The sequence below is a fragment of the Centroberyx affinis genome, unplaced genomic scaffold, assembly GCF_046629955.1.
Source record: "Centroberyx affinis isolate AG114_WGS23_722 - 3 ecotype Tasmania unplaced genomic scaffold, CSIRO-AGI_Caff_v1 ptg002955l_1, whole genome shotgun sequence".
Taxonomy (NCBI): Eukaryota; Metazoa; Chordata; class Actinopteri; order Beryciformes; family Berycidae; genus Centroberyx; species Centroberyx affinis.
In genome coordinates this window covers 480-21,921 of record NW_027281070.1, presented here as the reverse complement: position 1 = coordinate 21,921, position 21,442 = coordinate 480, and the positions used below count along the sequence as shown (strand labels likewise).

At 49.1% G+C, this 21,442-nt stretch overlaps 1 protein-coding gene across 1 annotated transcript; it reads right to left on the bottom strand.

Moving 5' to 3' along the window:
* Positions 1 to 246: 246 nt before the first annotated feature.
* kat6a (K(lysine) acetyltransferase 6A) lies at positions 247 to 20,448 on the bottom strand. The gene is made up of 15 exons (XM_071536889.1): positions 20,441 to 20,448; positions 19,102 to 19,217; positions 17,956 to 18,037; positions 17,488 to 17,602; positions 16,470 to 16,786; positions 15,203 to 15,315; positions 14,122 to 14,237; positions 13,177 to 13,318; positions 11,699 to 11,860; positions 9,828 to 9,921; positions 9,299 to 9,530; positions 7,803 to 7,998; positions 6,893 to 7,570; positions 6,168 to 6,426; positions 247 to 6,051 (listed from the first exon to the last, which is right to left on the bottom strand). Exons 3-15 carry the CDS (start codon positions 18,029 to 18,031, stop codon positions 2,621 to 2,623), a joined length of 5,931 nt encoding a protein of 1,976 aa, XP_071392990.1. The 5' UTR covers positions 18,032 to 18,037; positions 19,102 to 19,217; positions 20,441 to 20,448; the 3' UTR covers positions 247 to 2,620.
* Positions 20,449 to 21,442: the final 994 nt, after the last annotated feature.

The following is a 21,442-nucleotide window of genomic DNA, read 5'->3' as shown; positions in this document are numbered from 1 at the left end:
TTTTGTTTTGTTTACAGTCATCTCTCCATCATCTGTAAACTAAACAATGCACTGCTGTAAATCATACCTTGCGCATATGGGATATGTGCCAGCTTGTGAGCGTAATAAAATCATGTTTTTCAGTGAAATGTTTACACTTGTGTGAGTACATCATGCTAGAGTGGACCGAGATCATGACTAGTGCAAACAATTGTACAAGTAAATCAGATGCAACCTTAAAAAGCCCCGTGAAACATGAATGGCTCAACATAATTTATTTTCGTTTTATGTTAAAATGTACAGAGTTCTTTGAAAGTACTTGCTAAGAAAGAAAAAAACGAATAAATGGAAATACATACAAGGACAAAGTAGAGAGTCGAGGCCGCCGAGCGCAAATCAACCTTCACTGCGCGCCCAGCCTTCGCTCCTCTCTTTATTTTGCGTTCTCTCTTAGCATACAACGCACCATGTACAATTACAAAGGATACAAAAAGGGAAGCGATATAAACAGACAGAAATATACTGAGCTCATTTTTACATGCCTCTTAAATGTAAGGAAGTCATCCTATACACACACAAAAAAGTAAAAAAAAAAAAAAAAAAAAAAAAAAAAGAAAAGAAAAGAATGCTAAGTGACCTTTAGATATTTGTTTTGTCCTTTCGTTTAAAATAGCATTAATATACTACACAAAGATAGAAAAACTCTAGAGATGAGATGGAATGAAGAGGTTAAAGGCATCTTAAAGTCACTAAAAGTGAGTGGTATTTTTTTTAGTTTTGAATTTCTTAGTAATTATTACCCAAGAGTCGAGCTAAAAAATATGTATTGTTTTTTTTTTTCCTGAAACAGAAGTGAAAAAGATGACAGTACCAATATCAATGTCAGAATTTCCTTTTTATATTATAGAAAAAACATTTTCTCTACAATAGGTTTTCTAAAGTCAAAAAGAGTCAGCTTGTGTCATAAAAGAAAGCTGCCCAGTCTGATAAAATTCAGAAAAGAAAACAAACCAAAAACAAAAAAAAAAAAGTACAGAACAGAACAATACACACAAATAAAATATGCAAGGTCAGGTCTGTGAGAAAAAAAAACAGAATAAATCCTCTTTTGACTTTGAATACTGGTACACAGAGCGACAGGGTCAACCTCTTCACCCCTGCCGCTTTAACGCCATAACAGACAGGATCTCTCACACTCACCTCCGACCCTGCGTCTGTGTGAGTGTGTCTCTGTGAGGGCCAACACCATGCACTAGATCAGGCATTTTAGGCACACCTTTTGTGAAGGCTAACTGTCCATTGCCGTATCTCTAGCCGATGAATGGGAGTGCAGACTTTTACACAAAAAAAAAATACCAGTTTCAACAGAAAATACCATTCAAAAGCAGACTCCTCGACCTCTTTGGGTCATTAACACTTAATAAAGAAGGGAGGGGTCGGCTAAAGTTAGCCGACTTTCCTTAAAGCAGTTAAATGGAAATTCCACCGTTCCTTCCGTATTCCCTAAACTGCTAAAAAGGCTGACATTGTATACCTCTTGTCAGTGGAGTGTGGGACATTAACAGTTATGTGTTGCACTTTCCTGAGCCAGCCACCGGGCGGCGACAGCTAGCCAGTGTGTGTGTGCTGCTGGATATTGGGAAGTACCAGAATATTTACATCTAAACGTTTTTGAGAGCGGCGGCATACTGGAAAAAAAAGAAATGCTACTCGTTTTATTTATGGACATACTATATTGACAGTGACGCGCTCCGTCTCCTCTGTTTCTTTGCTGTGGGTCCGATACAACACCGTCCAACCGGGAAGACAGAGACTCTGGAAACGGCTCAACTCGAAAGCCGAGGGCCCGGCTCCTATGCTTATCTAGAACTAGGTAAAAAGCCTCCTGACCGAGTGGCGATGTTGTGTATTTCTGAGAGAGCAAGAGGGTGAATCACCATTCCAGAATGCCACACATATAAAGACCAAAGCATATAAGAGGTCGGACTGCACACAAGTATTTCAAAACGGTCAACAGAAACAACAAAAAAAAAAAAAGATTCAACATCATGTTTAACAAAAAACAAAAACAAGAGTCCACCTACAATGTTTCATTGTCTCTTTTTTAAGGTAAGGCTTCCTATGTCAATTAAAAGATTGTGTGCATGGTTGAATATAATCAGTTAACCATAGTTTTTTTTTTTCTTTCGCAGTTTGAGAAAGTAAGGTCCTCCCGTATAGTCCGTCTTTCTCAGTTTGTCATCCTCCTCGTCGTACTCGTCCTCCCCTACTCTCCTCCTGCACGTCGGAGGCGGAGGAGACTCTTGGGCCTGTGTGAAACCATGTCAGAGAGGAGTGTGTAGGCCTGGCCCGGAGCAGCGTGGCATGGCCGAGGTCCATGTGCACCCCCCACACCCCCCACCCCAAAATCCTGCCGGCTCGCTCCCGTACGCAGCCAGCTGGGAGGGGAGGGGGAACGAGTCCAGCTAAATGGGACAAAATGACAACATAGAAAAACAGGAAACCCAAAGACCCTCTCTCTCTCTGTCTCCTCTCTCTGCTGCCTGCTGTGGCTTGGAGAGGGTGAATAGGAGTAATGGACATTTAGAGTGCAGCGAGTGTCAGCTCTGGCCCCGTGCCTCCCTGCCTAGTTCTCTGCTGCTCATCTGCTCATATAAGGCGACTGTTTGGGGACGCCGGCGTAGCTGTGGTGGGAGGGGCCGGTGTACATCATGTTGCCGTGGTGATTGGGCTGCATAGGCTGCTGCGGGTAACCCTGTCCTCCCATCATGCCCATCTGCATCTGCATGGGATACTGGGCTGGCTGGTTCATGTAAGGGGGATTGCCGTGATAACCGCTGTTCATCATGGGCTGGGGCATGCGGTAGCCGGCCGACATGGCGTTGAGCGGGGTCATGTTCATGGAGTTGTACGCGGCCGGCGTGGGCATGAGGTTGGGCATCATGCCGCGCTGCACGGCCAGGGTGCGCGGCGTGCCCTGCATGGCCACGGCCCCCGAGCTGCGGCCGTACAGCTGCTGCTGGTGCGGGGCCGGGGCCAGCTGCTGGGTGGCTTTGGACCGGATGGAAATGTGGCCTTTCACCGTGGCCATCTGGCCCTGCAGCCGCTGGGTGTGCGGCGGGGGAGGCAGGCCGATGTTGGTGGTGGGCATGTTGCACTGCAGCTGCAGGGAGCCCAGGTTCATAGAGCCGGAGCTTAGGTTGGGAGGGGGGGTCATGGTGGGCTGGCCCTGAGGGAGGGGCGGGTGGGGTGAAGGGGCCAGCTGGGCCAGCCCAGGGTTGGACAGAGACACGCTGGTGGCGTAGGAGGTGACCGAGGCCGAGTGGGAGTAGGGCATGGCGTGGGGGTCCATGATGGTGTTGGTGAGCTGCTGAAGTTTGGCCAGGCTGAAGGTGGCCGAGGGCTGGGGGTAGCCCCCCGTGCCGAAGTCCTGGCCCATGCGCTCGTACAGACTGCGGCCCCCTCCTCCGCCTCCGCTCTCGGGGATCTCCATGATCATGGGTGTGGAGGCAAAGCCGTTGCCCATGCTGCACTGGGACAGGGGCTGCTGCTGTTGTTGGGGTGGAGGTGGCGGGGCGGAGGGTGGAGGCTGAGAGTTGGGCGCCTGCTGCTGCTGAGGAGGCTGCTGGGGAACCTTCTTTTGGGGCTGCTGCTGCTGCTGCTGCTGCTGCTGCTGTTGCTGTTGCTGCTGGTTGGTGCTGGGCGGCCTCTCGATCACCCCGCAGCTCTGGGGTGACTTGATGCCACAGCCGGGGGTGTTGGACGGGGGTGGAGGCGGTGGGGGCTGGGGCACGGCGCTGCCACCGTTACTGCCGCCCGGTCCGCTGTTGGGCCCGGGTCCCGTTTGTTGGATGAGGCTACAGCTGCCCATGGCAAGCTGGGATCCCACGGCGCCCGTGGAAGATGTGAGGCCAGGAGCCGGGACGAAGGAGCAGCTGTTTGCCTGGGAGGAGGAGGAGGACGGGGTGGCCGAGCTGGAGGATGAGGAGGCTACCGATGAAGAACCCGCGGCAGCCCCTGCCACTACGGCGGCTGACATGCCCCCTCCGTTCCCCCCGTTCCCTGTTCCATTGCCCCCTCCGCCCATCGTGGAGTCGTAGCTGCTGGGGTTGTCGTAGTTCTCTGTAGTGCTCTCTATGCTGCCCAGGTCGCTGAAGCCGCTGTCCACCACCTGCTGAGAGTGGTCCGACACCGATGGCACGTCCATCATTGGTGACGTCTCCATGTTCTGCTGGGAGGGCGCAGACAGAGAACTGGGGTGCTCAGGGGTGATCTGGGTGTACCCCCCTCCTCCCCCTCCTCCACCACCTCCCCCGCTGCCCCCTGCTCCGGTGGGGCCTGGCGTCCCTCCCCTCTGCCCTGCCGGTGCTGTGTCCATCATGCCGGGGGGCAGCCCCGGGCTGTTAACCGAGCGAACCGATTGGCTGGGCAGGGGTGGCATGGGGGGATTGGGGAGGGGACTGCTGTGTTGGGAGGCCCCGCACTCCTCCACCAATGCCAGGGCCTCCTCCTCGGCCTCCCCTGCGTGGCTGTAGCTCTGCAGGGTGCGGCAGGCAGCTAGGGTCTCCTCACAGTCCTGGTAGGCTCCGTGGTGCGGGTGGGGCTCAGCCTCTTCATCCTGGGCTTCCCCCTGCGTCAGGGACTGGACAGCCTGCACGGTCTCCAGGTCCAGCTCATTGGAGTGGTGGTGGGGGTGGTGCGTGTGGTGGTGGCTCAGCTCCTCTTTGAAGTCAGGGTGCTGGTGGGGGTGGGAGTGCGGATTCGGGTGCTGGGGCTCCATCAGCAGGGTGACGGCCTTGTCCTCCGGGTGTAGGGGCTGGATCTCCATGGGCTCAGAAGGAACAGAGATGGCCGTAACCGTTTCCACCGCCGCGGCTGCCGCTGCAGATTCCTCCTGCTCCCTGCGCCTCCTCTCCTCCTGCTGCGGGTCGGCCGAGGAGGGCCGACACTTAGCCTCTGGCAGCTCCTCCTCAGCCTCCTCCTCCTCCTCCTCTTCCTCCTCCTCCTGCTTGCTGACGTAGTCCCGGGCCACGCTGTTCTGCATGTCTAAAAAAGCTTCTCCACCTTGGGGTTCCTCTTTGACAGGAGGAGAGCTGGTGCGGGAGGCGGGCTCCTCCTCCTCATCTTCATCATCCTCCTCCTCTTCAGAATCCTGACTCTTTCTCTTCTTACTGCTGTTGCTGTTCTTGTCCTCCAAGTGGCCGTCACCTTCATCATCCGCATCATGGTCCTCGCTGCGCCTGCTTCCTGAACCCGGCATGGCTGCTGCCCGTCTGCTGCTGCTGCCGCCGCTGCCCATGCTGCCGCACTCCTCCTCCCTCTCCTCGTCGTCCTCTTCCTCCTCCCTGTCACCCATGTCCGTGTCCTGGGGCCGGGTCTGGGGGGCCCGGGGCCCCGAGGTGGAAGAGGAGGAGGAAGGGGACAGTAGAGGACGGGACGGTGGACGGCTCGGCTTGTCTTCTTCCCAGGCTCTTTCAGTCTCCTCCTCCTCTTCCTCCTCCGGCTCAGAGGCGGGAGGTGGTTTGGGGGCGGGCTGAGGCTGCTGGCGGAGGGCGGGGTTCTTGGGGGGTCTCCCTCGCCTCTTGGGGATCTTCTGCTCCACCGGCTTGGGGAGATAGTCGTCTTCTTCGTCAGAGTCTTTCTGTTTGTTGTTACCGTCGGTGTTGGTTCTGCAGGCTCGCTTGCTGCCACGGTCTTCTGTCTGCTGTCTGTCTGGCTGCTGAGGATCTTTGTCCAGCTCCTGCTCCAGCAGCCTCTGTCTCTCCTGCTCCTGCCTCTCGGCCTCCTCCTGGGCCCGTTGCAGGTACCAGCTCCGGGGCTTGCGGCCAGGCTTCATCTTGATTTTGGGGGGCGGAGGGTCCCCGGTCTGGGCCTGGTTCTCCGCAGCTGCCCGCTGGTTGGGCCCACTGCCTGGTGGCCTTCCAGGGCCCCGTTTCTTCCAGTGCAGTGGTTTGCGGCTCTTGCCCTTGGGCCAGCCTTTCTTCTTCTTGACGGGAACTTCGGGGTTGGCCGCTAGGGTCTCTGCGGGAGCTGCTGGCAGCACAGCCACAGGCTTCAGCACAGGGGTTAGCTCTGAGAGAGGAGGCAAGAACAAGCCAGTGTTACATAAACCTGCATACATGCCTGTTTACATATGCACACAATAATCACTGAAACCTTAGTTAGGCATCAAAACCCTGTCTACTGACCATCTTCCTCTGATTCTGTGAGGTTGGAACGCCGGCCCCTCTTGGGTGCTGGGTCTGACAGCCTCATGGCAGAGCGGGCTGGGGGGTAGCGGCGGAGCGGGTGGGTCAGGGGGGTCTCCTCCTCCAGCCTGGGCATGGGCCTCTCCGTGTCGGAGTCTACAAAGGGCTCGTCCAAGACCTCGGTGGTCTCAGAGATGGTCTCTGTCACCACGCTGCTGTGAGGGTGGCTGCGCTGGCGAATACGACGCTTCCTCAAGGGCTTCTGGGTGAGACAGCAAGAGACAGCAAGGAGAATTAGACGTCTTTCAAATCTAGCCCCAAGTGACAAGGGTTGAATTCTACCTGGGAATGTTACAAGACTCACAGCTTTGTAGAGGAAGACTCAAAGCTTTGTACAGGAAATTTCTAAGGCATGGACATCCATTCAATGAGTTTTAGTTATGACATGCACAGTCACGTATTTCTCAATTACAAATGTTAAAGGCTCATAATTCCTGTTGAGTCTTCCTGACCTATCTCTTTGGTGGCCTTATTTTGCAATGGAAGTTGTTATGCAAAGTTTCACATCCCTAGCAAACACCACAGAAAAGTGAGTTAGTGAATTTCTGACGCTGGATGGTGCAGATTTATTTTATCTACAGCAACAACAAGAGAATTACTGCAAAGTGTATCCAACCCTTATAATATTTGAATCTCAGTCAATCTGAACACTATCAGTTTCTCACCTTGCATTTGAGCCCCATGGCGGGCTTGGTGAGGATGGGTGGGGAGCACGCCCTCCTCTCCTCGTCGTCATCATCATCATCGTCGTCCTCTTCTTCGCTGCTTTCACTGAAGCAGCTCTTCCTGACGAGTGGGGGCTCAGTCAGCCTGGGACCCAGGGGCAGCTGTGGCAGCCCCTCCCCAGGACCTTCCCTCAGCCTGGGCTTAGGTCCTCTCTTTTTCCTGGGGGGGCGCCCTCTGCGTGGGGGTGTTATGGAAGGGTGCCTGGCCATGTCCAGTGGGTGGAGGGCTGTGGGCTCAGCTTGTCTGTCCAGGGAGAAAAGGGAAGGGGGGCTGCTGGCAGAGCCTGTGGTTTTCCCTCCCTCTGCCCTGTCCTCATCCTCGTCCTCCTCCTCTGCTAGGCGGATCTTAGGTGGCCGTCCCACACGCGGGCTGTCCTTCACCTTGCCCCAAGGCCAGTTTTTGGGCGGACGCCCCCGTGGCCTGCGCTCTCCGTTGGTCGGGGGAGGGGGGCGGGGTTCTGGCACAGGTGGCGGGCAGCGGACGGGAGAGGAGGTTGGAGAGCTTTGGCTAATGGGAAACCCCGGGAAGCACTTTCTCTCCTCCTCTTCCTCTTCCTCCCTCTCCCTCCCTTGGCGCATATGCCAGGAGAGTGGCGAGACCTTGTGACTTGGTTTGATCTATTTTTCAAATAAGGAAAATAAAATCAATAATTAATCTAGGAGAATGTAGGCCCAGTCTGAGATCAATCCAAACTGCACGGTGTCAACATTAAAACTAATGCAAAATCTTCCGAGTGCTGACATGGAAACCAATAATACCGTTTTCAATTTCTAGATGGCAAACTCAAAAAAATAAACAAAAAAAAGTCACCACCCGCAAACAGATATTCAAATGACACCATTCATTTACCTCCTTGCGGTTGTCTTCCTCTGGCTCCTCATCATCGTCGTCGTCGTCGTCTCCTTCGGCGTCGGACACCACGGTGTTGGTGACAATGACAGGAGTCCAGCGGAGACACTCGGGGTCGACCTCCAGCTGCCGGGGCCGGGCGTGGAGACGAGACATGTGGTTGGTCACCAGCTTCTCCTTCCGCACCAGCACCAGCCTGACCAAACCACAGCCAACAGAAACAGAGCATTAAGACTGTGTGTGTCTACATGCACAAGTGTAGATAAATATGCGCCTGTATGTCAGCACGATGTGTGTATGTGTGCGCCCGCATGTATAAATGTGCAGCACTAGCAACACTGATAACGTCCATGTAAAGGTTGTGTGTATCTGTGTGTATGGCTATATGCATGCATGTAAATGACTGTGTACATGTATGTCAGCTTGATTACGGTTATGTCCATATAACAGCCGGTGTCAATTTGTGTATGTGTGTACCTACATGTGAACACCTCCATGAGAAAGTCCATTCAAAGGTTTGTCTGTGTGTGCGAGTTATAGTGCAGGGGTGCAGAGTGTGACCATTTAGTCACATTTTGCAACCGTTTTTTCCAGTAATGCCAATGAATTTTGTCTTTAATCACATCAGAGGTCAGTGCTGCCAGACAACGACAGTACATTACTCATTAATGTAAAACAGCTAATTAAAACAGCTCAAATTTACAGCTGGCCCATTGCCTACGGTTGCCTCCCTACCATTAGCTAGAATCAGTTGGTTGGTTGGTTGTATGTGAAACTGATTTTTCAGGTCTTTCAGGCAGACCAACTCTTTTGCTTAGGTTGTCCGGTTACTATTGGCTCAAAACAAACGAGAATTCCCTTGATGTTTAGAGATAGTTTAAACTCCTCAGCACGGACCAATGGCAAACCTGAATCTGGTACAAAGAGGATGTGAACAGAGCTGCATTATAAAGCCTACTTATTACCTGTAAATATTTACATATATTATTACTGTGTAGAAAGCAGGCTCTGGACCAAAATATTGATGCCACCAACTAAAAATGTTAGTGGCACTAACAATCTGGAGCCATGTCATATGTCCATATAAAGGCTTGTCAGTTTACAAGCAGTAACCTGGCCACTGGACATACTCTGGTTATTTTGGGTTAATCTGTCGACATGAACCTTAATAGTAATCCCAATAGTAATAGTAAGTACTGCTCACCAACATGTTTTTGTTGACATCAAAATGTACCCATAATGCTGTGCAAGTCTGGGTTTGCATGGTGAAAACCAAAAGTGAAAGGAGTAAGACGTTTCCATGCCATAGTAACCCTTTTAATATGGGATTAAGCCTGGCATGTTAACCAGGTTTCTAACATTTAGAGTATGAGCTTACGATGCCTCAACCTGAAACCAGGTCAATCGAGTAACTGGGTTAAGAACAGAATTCTCCATGCATGTAAACGTAGTCACTGCGTGTTCGTTTCTGTGTGCGTGACTGTTTTGTCTCTGACCTGTCTCCTCGCTGCTCCAGCATGTTGAGGTGGTGCAGGGTGGCGGTGATGTCCTGCGGGCAGATCCCCGTCAGCTTGCTGAGGTGTCGGATGGTGAGCTGCCGGTCGCGGACCTCGTGGAGACACTCCAGCACCACGCTGCGCCAGTAGGCCATGTAGGACAGCCGGCCCAGGTCCGACAGCGGCTTCTCCGGAGAGCCCGGCTGGCCCTCGCGCTTCGACAACAGGTAGCCTGCGGGGAGGGAGGAATAAACCGAGGACTTAGAGACACTGAGCAAGATGCTGCAATTGTATACCACATTGATTTTTTTTTATTCACCTATTCATTCAGAAATCAAGCGAGGCATAAAGAAAATCCAAAGGCCATGTGTACTTTGATTCCCGCTATCGAGTAGCAATTCCAATGGCACTGATCCAAACTGTACAACAGCACAACACCACAACAGAATTAAAGAGGCTTGGCTATAGTAGTGTGTGTGTCTTATGTGTGGGGTGTGTTTAGTGCTTTGCTTAAGGCGGAAGCCCTTACTGAAGTCGATGAGGAAACGTCCATAGCCCTTGCGCTGGTACTGTGGAAGAATCATGATGCACGACACGTTGTATTTCTGTTGACAGTGCTTCTCCTGGAGAGGGGGAAAGAGACACAGACACACACACATTCCAACATTACAAAAAGTGCATGGAGCCATACTGTAGAGCAGGCCGGTGCGTGTGTAGAGGAGGGTGTTGATGGCGGTGTGTCCCTTCACTAACTGCTGTGCTTTGGCAGCGAGGCTGCATGTTAATGGGTGCACCTGCATCTGCAAACTACACAGAGGTGCGAGGGGGGCGTCACAGCACCCAGCTTTTATCTGGGAAGCGAAAACAAGCATTTGTGTGTTCGGAGGAATCCACCAGTGCAGGCTGATGCTGAAGCACTGCCATTTCATTTAATTGGAACACATTTTCCTCTCCACATTTGTTGCGACAGTTGTTCTCGTAAGAGCTGGTCTAATACACAGAGCTTATGCAGGGAGATTCCAGCTGGAGTCACAGAAACCAACACTGAGCGAGACTGCTGTGCCCAAATACAAGCACTGTCAACCTTTTCCGTGGCACGGCACACACCAAGTATGTGACACAACATTTTAATGAATGTAGTTACTGCAGTTAAAGTCAAGTATGATAATATAGAAGGAAAGAAACTTTTTTCCATCCAGTGGCCACAGTGGACGATACATTCCAAAGCTTATCAAACCGTTTTACCTGCCAAAACGTTTTTTCAAATAGAAAAGGGAGACCAAATGATAGCTAATAACTGGCATGGAAGAGTAACCACAACTGACCAAAGATTTATCAGCATTTGGTTGGTGGCTGGTGGAAATTTCCTACCCTGACATAGAGAAATAGATGACTGGTTGGCCAGGCAGTAAAATGCCTTTACTATGAGGGTGAAAAAGTGCAGCCATAGGCTGCTATCATGTGATCTTAATCCGGTTAGTGCGTCATTTTTTGACATTGGTTTTCACACCTGAGCTCTCTCCATAGCGCGGTGGTGTTGAACCACAGCCTGCTGACAATCACCCTACAGTTTGCTGGAGCTGTGCTGATAATGTGTGAACAGCACTTCCAGGCTGCAACACACAGTGGAAATAAGCCAACACTAACATGTGAAGAAAGTAGGCCTGCTACGCACTGGAACAGACTATCTCCTGTTGAAGTAGCATGAAGAATGAAGCAATAGGAACAACTACTAGCTGACAGGGTTCCTACACCTTTTCCATTTGGAAATGGGTAAAAACATTTTGGCCAGTGTCGAGTATAATGAAAGCTGAGTGGCTGGGCAATAGGACTGCCATTTAGGTAATATCACTCTACAGCTAAAGATTATTCTTCACAAGAACAAACAAAGCACAGGAACTGACAGTACCTGTTCAACCACATAAAATGCATCATAGTTATAGGTTTATAAGGACTTAACATTTTTTCCCATGCCTTCAGGTTTTCCAGACTCGCGTTCAAACCCAAAAGTGTGAGGAGGGCCTAAGCCTTAAGTCCAGTAGCGTCTTGGTTAAACTCCCAATTCATGCACACCAGGTGACATTATTGGCATTGTCATTTTGATCAGCGTTTGTTTTTTGTTCGTGGGGTACAAGACAGCAAGATGGAATGAAATACCCATGACAATTTCCCTGCTGTCCCATCTCTTAGAGCACACACTGCACAGACAAATGGGTCATATTTGGGTCCCAAGTGGCCACACCTGATCACTGGCTCTGGGATGTATCCCTTGAAGATTAAGGTTATAGAGTAGTGGAGTACACTTGGGAGGATTTCGGGATGGTACAACATCCAGTTTGCCCTGAGAGGCGATGGCCGAGGGGACTGAGACAGAGTAAAGGGGATGTGGTCGGGACGTACCTTGGAGAAGTAGCCGACGAGGTGGCAGCCTTTGTTGTCGTTCTGGGTCAGGACGTAGAAGAGGAAGGGCTCCACGTCGTAGTACAGGGTCTTGTGGTCCAGGAACAGCTTGGCCAGAAGACACAGGTTCTGACAGTAGATTGTGCTCACGTTCCCATCGACCTGCAGGTAAAAAAAAAAACACACACACGACATCAGTAGACCACAACGGTGGGAAAGCACCGCTCAGTCCCACAACACTACTTTCTACAAACACATCTTTAAACTGCTGCTAGAGAGCCATGGAACAAAGTGAAGGCGAAGGGAAGGAGAGACTCTAGTGTCAGACAATGATCTCAGCTCAGTCTCTGGAGACCCTGACAGATAGAGAGGGAGGAAGAGAGAAACAGAGAGCTGTAAAGAGAGAGAAAGGGAGAGGGGAGGGGGGGGGGGGGGGGGCAGGTTGGCAGCTGGCCAGTCATCTCTGCTCTCCTTCTGTGCCAGTTCCACTGCTGAGTGAGGATGGACTGCAGAGCCAGGAAACGGGAGCTGCAGCAGCCATGGCCTGCAGACACCGATCCACTTGATCACACCGGGCGCAACACTACAAGCTCCAGAGGTGCTGCTTGGCTGTAAGCTGTCAGTCGTGTCGTTTTCAAATGACACTACTGTTTTCCCCCAATGCAATAAACAAAAAAAAACAAAAAAAGAAACACTAGTGGCTAAGCCTGCACAGTATTTTAACAACCCCACACCCCAAGTATGGTGACATCACACCCTAACCATAGTACTGAAAGTATTCTAAGTACCAAAAATAAAGGCCCATATGTTGCAAGGGCTTATGCTGGTGGAAGGAAAGGTACAACATTCACATTTTAAGAGAATATAGTAATAAAAGAACCTAGTTTTAGGATTGGTTGGCTTGGCAGTTTGAGCCATCAGCCTGCCTCTGTACCGAGGACTACTCCAACTTTTGAATGTTAATCAAGTTTTTTTGTTCTGTTCTGGGTAAAACCGGTATATTTACATATTTATTTTAGAATTAATTAATTGAAGAACACTAGACTGGGTGTTGATGGGAAGTCCTTAACGTGAAATGGATCCGATTCCACATTTTCCACCCTGACAAGAATAAAATCCTGGGGCAGATACTGAATACTGGTCAAATGTACATCTGGTGTAGTATCAAAGGGTTAATTTGGCTATATAATGACAATACTAGTACGGGTGCTATGTGCGTAGTGTGTGGTGGCAACCGGGGCTAGGGTTAGAACACTGGGTGTAATTACAAGGTGGGGAGAAGAGGAGCATTGTCAAACAGACACCTTTAGTAGAGGATGTGGCTGCAGCGGCCCTGTGGTTTGCAGGTTAGGCAGTGGCCTCTGTCTCTCCCTCTGTCAGTCTCATCCTCCCTGACTCACACAATTTCATCTCTCTACTTCCCCCTCTTTCAAACCCCACCGCCGCCACTCTAGGCATCTTTCCGTCCCGTCCCTCACCTCAAACACGGAGACGTCGTCCTTCCTGTAGATCTCGTTGGCGGGCGGGTGGAACCAGCTGCACTTCCTCATGTGCTGGTAGAGGATGCTGCGACTCTTCATGTAGCGCAGGCAGAACTCGCACAGGTAGAGCTTGGGTAGTCTGGGAGGGAGAGAGGAGGGGGGGAACAAGACAGGAGGATGAAGGGAGAGATGGAAGAGCAGGGTGACAAAGGTCAAATAACCTGTTTTTACTGAGCTGCCTTGAGCGACTAGAGAATGACTATGAGTAAATGACTGGGAGTGACTGGTAAATATTAGGGTTAAACCAATATGGATTTCTGAAGATGCAGATATTTTTGGAGGGAAGCTGCCAATAGCCAATATCTTGTGCCAATATTCAATATTTTTAAACTTGTATTTAATGCGTCCCCAGAAATTTTTGTATTATTGTCTGGGTGAACGAGCATCTGAATCATTATTTAGATCTGTGCACTGAAACCATTACTAAGGAGATTCTTGGTGGGTTAGCAGCAGCTTAAGGCAGGGCGAGGCAGGTTTCACTGCGGTTTTTACAGACTGACACCCTGAAGCTGTTCAATAAAACACTCCCACACCACACTGGAGTGATTTGTCTGGTCAACCATCTGATATAGTAATAACAACGTATTCACTAGCTGCGATCAGGGAGAACATCCATCATATCTGAGGTGGACGATATCCGAGTTACCTAATATTGGCAAAGTGATTCATCGGTCTAACCACAGCGAATACAATTAATCTGTTAGTAAATATGCAAGGCAAATATGTACAGCAAGTGCATTCGTTTAGAGTAGCGAGCCTACATTATCCAGTTACGCTGTTTGCTAAATGAAAGGGCGGTGTCATTTCCCAGCTGGCTAGCTGGACTAAGTGCCAAGTGCATTACACTGTTGTGTTTAAAGGCGTGACGGTGTGTTGGCTTACCTGCTGTACTCCTGCGGGTATGGAGATGAATACCAAGTCTGGATCTCAAACTTGCCGAACTCGATGACAGACGGACAGCGCATCTGAGGGTCCGGTGGGCCCGTCACCCCGACTTTCTGTACAGACGCGCGGCAAAGACGGAGGGAGAGAGAGCGAAAGAGAGAGGGAGAGAGAGAGAGAGGGGTCAAGTCCAGGTTTACTACGGGGGGGGATTAGTAGAGCATGGGGCAGGCAGACAGATTACACACCAGGGATTACTGGACAAGGACCATACACACACTCCAGCATGGCAAGTGGAGAGGATGTTGGACGTGCACGAACACACACACACATACCAGGGTAATACAGGTAAACCAGTGGAACCAAAATACACACACACACACACACGCGAATCCCAAAGGCGTGCTAGCTGGATTATTATTAGCTGCGTGCTCGGTGGTGAGGGGAAACTATGCATCTGCTAGCAGCCTGTGTGTTGACCGAGCACACACCGGCACCACATGCTAGTAAAACAATATGCTCTGGCTCTCGCACACACAAATTCTCTCTCTCATTTGCTCTCAATCATCGCGGCAAAGAGACACACAGATACAGACAAAAGCATCAAAGGCCTCCTCCGGTGACCTCATCACCCACTTCAAATGTTTTCGAGGGTTCCTGAAAACACTCGTCTCAAAAAAAACGATGACGCGCGATCATCTCCGACAGCCACAAATCCCTATCAGACTGCAGCTCTGGGTAATTCAGCGAGAGCATGGCTGCGATTCAGCTGCCAGGATATAGCTGGCACTCTCGCTCTGCCCTTTAAACCAATCCCTTGCTCAAAAGCAGCGTTTGAAAAAAAAAAATCTAACGAGCAAAAAAATAGTGTTCAAACAACCACAAATGAATAGTCTGAAAGTCCTTGTGACTGATAGATCACAGTAGAATCTGTTTTAAATAGAGAGAGTGTTGTGCTTGTTCATCCCTGTGGACTTGGGGTTAAACAATTGTGTGTGAGATCACTAGAGGTAGGCTTTAGGCATGAAATATTTGGAGTCTCTCTCTGTGTGTGTGTGTGTGTGTGTGTGTGTGTGTGTACCTGTAGTGCCAGCTCCTGGATGTGTCTGAACAGTTCGATGTCTTTCTCCGTCAGGTTCTCGTGGCCCGGCAGTTTGTCGTCATCGTCGCGCCAGTCGCTGCCCTCCTGATTGTCTGGGGATGGACACACAACGACGCTAACTTAGACTAGGGGGAGGCTTGCTAGACGGGATGCCAAGATGTCTGCCCACTGATTTTATTGCCATGGCAACCAGTCGGTGAGCGGTGAGACACTTCACTCCCTATACATGCGTAAATCTTTGCTTAAAATCAGCCCTAATCATATGACGGTAGAAATCATATCGAGTCAAGCAGGTGGAGTTTTGCCCATTTACAAGAGTGTCTGCATGTCTCCAATGTGGAGAACCTTTTAAGCAGGGTTTGACAATAAGGAGGGCCAGTAAGATGCTGAGATGGGCCGGTTGATTGGCCAGTAACTGACCTAACTGGGCCAGTGCCCGAAAAAAAAGTCTCTGGCCTAATTATTTCTCACCTGGTGATAAGCCTGTTATCTCTGCCTCTCTGCTCTGCCACTAGCCCACCCTCCACTCCACTGTTGTGCTGTTAGAGTGCTGTGTGAAGCAAACTGTAAAAGGCTTTCCTTTCAACGCATAAGCAAGTCTACTTGGGTTAAAAATGGCAAATCAATCCCACACCGTTTGTGCCATTGGTCAGTGATTTCTGAATGAGGTGTATAGGGCTGGCTCATTTCTAAAGGCGCAAACAATACTGCAAACACACAGTCCATGACAACAGCTGGCAGCACCGAGCCTGTATGTTGGCAAAGCGGCTAGCTGACTACCGCTCATCGGGTCTGATTACTGTATTGGCAAAACAGGTGCATGGAGATATTTACCAGCCTCATCAGGTTGCCCTCTGGTTTTGTTTTGTTTTTTTTCCACATTACCGCTGGTTACATTTTCAAAAAGCCTCTAACAGAGGTGTTATACTGAGGGCCAATTTATACTTTGGAATTTATAAAAGTTGTTAAAAATCATATGTTTTCAATTCATTCAGTCAATTAATTACTTTATTTTTTTGTCATTTTACTACTGTATAAAAACAGTCAATCTCACACATTTTATAGTAATGAATTACTTAAAATTTATGGAAAAGCTGGCTATTTTCACTTTGCCTGCTGGGCAGAAGGAGATCTGTGACCTGCTTTCCTATCTAGCCAAGTGGAAAAAGTTCTTAGCATTGAACCCTGCTTTGAGCACAGCTGTTATCTATGGCATGTGTGTGTACAAGTAGGAGCCCCCCCCTACCTGTCCTGTCGTCTCCGTCACCCTTGCGATTGGCTTTCTTACGGATGCGGCACTGCTGCGAGTAGTCCACCACCTCCTGGCGCGCCTTGCGGCCCTCGGGCGACGGCGTGAAGAACTTGGTGAGCGCGTCGATCAGGCCCTTGGTCTTCTTGTTGAAGCGCAGGCCGCTCTGCGTCGGGTCGTCGTCCTCCCGCAGCGAGAACAGCAGCCGGTCGTCGCCGGGGTAACCCTCGCAGGACGAGCTGGAGGAGGAGTTGGGGGAGGCGGAGCGCTTCCGCCGGCCGCGCCCGCCCAGCTTCTTGAAGGGTCGGCCCGGCCTGTAGGGGGGAGGGAGGAGATCGGTTGAGACGGGGGAAAATACGGCCGAGTGGGTCCAGAGACGGTGTAGAGGTTAAGACCCCTGCCTCTGGGAACACACGTACACCTGCTGGACTAGGACTGAATCCCCACGAAACCTTCTATCCTGTGTTTCTTCTACTGCTGCTCTGTTTTCCTACTGACTCAATATATAAATAAATAAAATGACATGAATATACTTTTAAAAACAATAAAGCAAAACAAAACTAAGAGGAGTGGATTGTCTACTGCCGCTGCAATAGTATATCTACACCACAAGCACTGAGAGGTCCAGTAATTTTCTATGAGGACTACAGTTTGTCACTATCAGTGAACAGTACTATGGCAATGTGATTGCAGGTGGCCTGAACAAACTGTAACAGCATCCACTCATGTGATGTCTTAACCCATCCATGTGATCAGGAAAGCAAAAAGCAGGAGAATGGTAAACACTCATTAAAAGTGAAACAGAGATGTTTTTCCCGCAAAAATCCTGAAAATCAGAAACCAGTGAATTTCACTGATCTAAAAATTGCTTTACTCTCACTATGGAGTGTAAGCCTTGTAGCTGAAGCCGTTGGCTTGTTTGCGCTCCAGTGAAGCTGATGCATGGCGCCTTGCTGCGACTCTCTGCTGGGCTGACAGTGAAGGAAGACGCCATTAGCTGGAGGCTTTTCTTTACCTGTTCTTGGGCCGTCCCAGCGGTGCGTTGTAGCGTCGTTTGATTTGTGCTGCCTTTTCATGTAAGAGCTTCTTTCCCTTTTTCCTGGGCTGGCAGATCTGACAGATCCACATGCCTGGGAGAGAAAGTGAAAACACACAGGTCCACACACACAGACAGACAGAGACAAAAGTGGATTAGACAAGACAGGCTCCAGTGCATCTACTGACATGCACTGGGAGGTAGCTAGCACCATTAGCAGTTAATGGTTAGGCATTAGGTGCTTCATTAGAGTTGGTGGGGGGAAGACTACAGAGATATTTTTGTCATTTGCTCGAAATATCAGTATGGCTATAATGGTCCTATAGAATAGTTATGTATGAACTTAGCAGGATGAGGTAGACCAGATCCTAGCTGAATTCATGGATGGCTGTACATGGGCTATGAAGAGATAAGCATTGGGTTAAAGGAGCAGTCCCGTTTGTTTACCTTTTGGCATCCGCGTGAGTGGAGGGTCACAGCACTCCATGTGGAAACCCCGGTCACAGGAGTCACAAAACAACATGTTCTCCTGTATAGGACCAACACACACATATTGATGATGACTATCAAAGGCTTTAGATGCATTTTAGACCAGGTGGTACAATTTAGTTGTAAAGCCTGGGAAAAACATCAACATACTTTGTATTAGGATTATACTGATACATCGGGCCAATATTGGCCTTTTATTAAATATCAGATATTGGTTAATCTGTGTTGTCCACCTCCAATATTGATGGATATGATGCAGTTTATATTATTACATATTCATTGTATAATTGATCAACACACTGGTTGTCTGTGAGAACCTTGTAACCAGAATTGATTCTACTGCGACATTTTGATCCAATTTCATACAAGTAAGCATGAATGTATTATCGTTATTATTATGGATTTTAATGGAGTTTTAGTGTCCAAATACTGTTTCTGAGGCTTTTCCACCCTGTTAGGAATACAATTATGGGGGGAAAAGCTCAATACTTGTAGTTTTTTGTAGGCCAAATTTGAAGATATTGAATTGCAGCCCAAACTCGTATTTCAGTGGCTTCAATCCCAAACTACCAGCATCGGCCTTCAAAAGCCCATACTGGTCGAACCCTACTTTGTATGTATGACACTGAAGTTTGTTCAGGAGTGTGGTCATGTCTTTCAAATCAGCAGCATGATGTATGTAAACAGAGTGTCTGGCATCTGGAGTGTGTGACATCAAATATCAGAATATGCAGTTAATTCTCCATGTGCTGTCTTTCTAAGACTATGTAAATTTGCCAATAAAAACCTCTGTGATTGATGTGAAGTATTAATTTGTTTCCATGTTATTTGTTTTCTCATATGTATTTTACTGGTAGCTGCATTTGTCTTGTGTGTAGTGCATGTTGTCTCACAGTGACAACTCAGTACAAACATTTGAATACTAATGATTCCTCACTTGAAAAGTCAGAGAGAAGAGTGAAAGCACATGCTGAGGCTTACAAAAATAGCTCAATCCCAGGACCACAGATAAGGATAAGTCTATCACCGTCTCTGTCTGGTCCTTAAGCAGAGAAGAGAGCGTTCACAGGCAACGCTGGGCTGCCAGTTTGTTCATCCACTCACCGCATTCTTGCCTTGATCCTGACAGCTGCTGCAGGTCTTGCATTCGATGCACTGCCACCACAGCGCCTTCACTCGCACCGTGAGCTCCGGGGAGAACTTGAGACAGGACGGGTGGCCTGCAGGTAGGTAGACAGACACACACACACACACACGTCAAACTCGCACACTTTTTTTTTTTTCCGCTACTGACTGACAGCCATGACCCACTTGCATCACTGCAGAAAGAGGAAAGAAAGCTCCTTTTGGAATTGAAAGCCCTCCCTGGATCAAACCTGACTGCAAGGAGAGTGTTCAAACCTAAACGACAATCTGTCTAAACTGCGCTTTTGGTCTGTTTGAAGAGCAGCAAACAAGATGGCCTTGTCTGCGACAAAAATCCACTGAGGGAAGCAGAGGAAGGCAGTCTCTCCTCTGTATTCATTCAGCAGTAGTTGGCAGCAGTAAGAATACTACAACTCCCGCTAGAGAAAATAAGATTGTAAAAGAAAACTATAATTTAGCCCCATTTTGTTTTTCCAAAACACAAACCAATAAAGGGTCTGTGTTTGCAATTAGTGTTTCCATCATAGTGAAGTATCCAAACTAGAACAATTTTAGCATGGCAACCTGTGCTAGAGCCAAACCTGGGACCAAAACATGGATGGACATGGAAGGAAAATAACCAAAATGCACTAGGGTACTTCTACTAAGAAAGTAATGAGAGAGAAAACCCTGGGAAGAATAAGTAAAGACATGATAGCTGGCTAGCTTTAGGGGCATAGTTTCCCAAAACTATGTTGGCATTACGCTTTTCATAGCTCCATTCTAAAGGACATGTTTACCCCTATTGTGCTTTTTTCTTTTCTTTTCAAATTGCAACCACTTTTCCACTGAAAAATATAATGAGGAATGGCTGCTTTGGAGAAGATGCTGCACCTGGCTTCTTTTTAGAGAGAGCGGAGCACTTTCTGGAGTTGACAAAAGCTCAACTTTTTAGAGGAGACTACTTGATGTGGACCGTGTTTTTGTCACCGCTGTGGTCAAAGTACAAAGAAACCCAAACCAGCGATACCTGCAACATACACACATCCATCTACTGTTGGTTTATGTAACCTATGTCTATTTAACCGTGTGACAAAATGGCACACATCATCACCAACTGAATAAATTGTTTCTGACATTACAGAAACAATGTGCATCACGTAACCTGCTTTTTCATACAGTATATGGGCACAAAATGCGGCTGAATCTGCGCTGTTTCTATCACAAAAGTGGAATCTTCGAACACACCTAAGACTGTGTTGGTGCTGAGATGGTTCTGAACAGGCTCTGGCTCTACCGGCCGCAAACCAACACTCACCGCTGTTGCCGCAGTCGGCACAGGAAATGAGCTCCTCTGGCTTCTTGTCGCGATTCTGCTCCTTGGTCCCCAGACAGAAGCTGCAGATGGGAATGGGCTCTGCCACCGGCTGGGAGAGAGACAGAGAGGAAGAGAAAGGGAACAAGAGAGAGAGAGGGAATGGGGGGAAAGTGAGAGCGTCAGGCAAGTCAACTTAACAGCTTCATTGTACAAATGAAACAACAAAGTGTCCTTGTGTGCCCCGCTACAACTGGATGACTGTCGCTCTGTGTGCATTAACACGGCAACAAAAGAGTGAAAACTGTACAATGACAGTCTATCTGGGTCTGTGAACAGAGACTTTACGATAATGAAGAGCATGAGAGCTGCTGCGATGAGCGAGCTTGTATAATTTATGTGACATGTCATGTTAGAGGCTGCCATCGTATGTCGAGGTCTCTGTTGGCTCCTGTGTCATTTGATCAAAAGCAGCAGAGTGAGCGAACACGGTCGGGCTGGCTGAGGATTTCCCAGTTCGATTCCGGAGCGCTTTGCCTCTTAAGGCCTCGTTTTGACGCTTATTCTGAGGCACGGCATCTGACATTCAGTTCTGGGGCGCCATAAATCTTTTAGCTCGCGTTCCCCGAGCGCGCAAACTACCGTCGGCGGGCGGGTAGGCAGACACAAAACAAACGCGCACTGACATTATCGGATAGGCACACGCGCTTAAACCCGAGCCAAGGATGTGACCGGGAACACAAAAAGCAGGGAAAACGGCGATGCGTCGCTAGAAATAAAATGGGACTCGTGTGTCCAACAAACCAGAAAAATCACATCCCTGAAGCACTCGTCTGCAGGTGTGTGTGTTTCTCCTCGAAAGTGTTTGAAGCCTGGGAGCCCCGAGGGGGAAGCGGTGGCCTGCGGCTACTTCAGTGTGGTATAAAATCATTATCTGCAAACCAACTCTGTTTATTATCAAGCAGTAATCCAATTAATAAAAGTAAATAAAAATGTATTATTGTG

What these genes read in the sequence shown, in the direction of transcription:
- kat6a (XM_071536889.1), bottom strand. Translation starts at nt 18,031, where the DNA reads ATGTTGTTTTGTGACTCCTGTGACCGGGGTTTCCACATGGAGTGCTGT. An exon ending in TACCCGCAGGAGTACAGCAG is followed by an intron (nt 13,319 to 14,121) that starts GTAAGCCAACAC and finishes TCTCCCTCCCAG; the next exon opens with ACTACCCAAGCTCTACCTGT. An exon ending in ACGACGTCTCCGTGTTTGAG is followed by an intron (nt 11,861 to 13,176) that starts GTGAGGGACGGG and finishes TTTTACCTGCAG; the next exon opens with GTCGATGGGAACGTGAGCAC.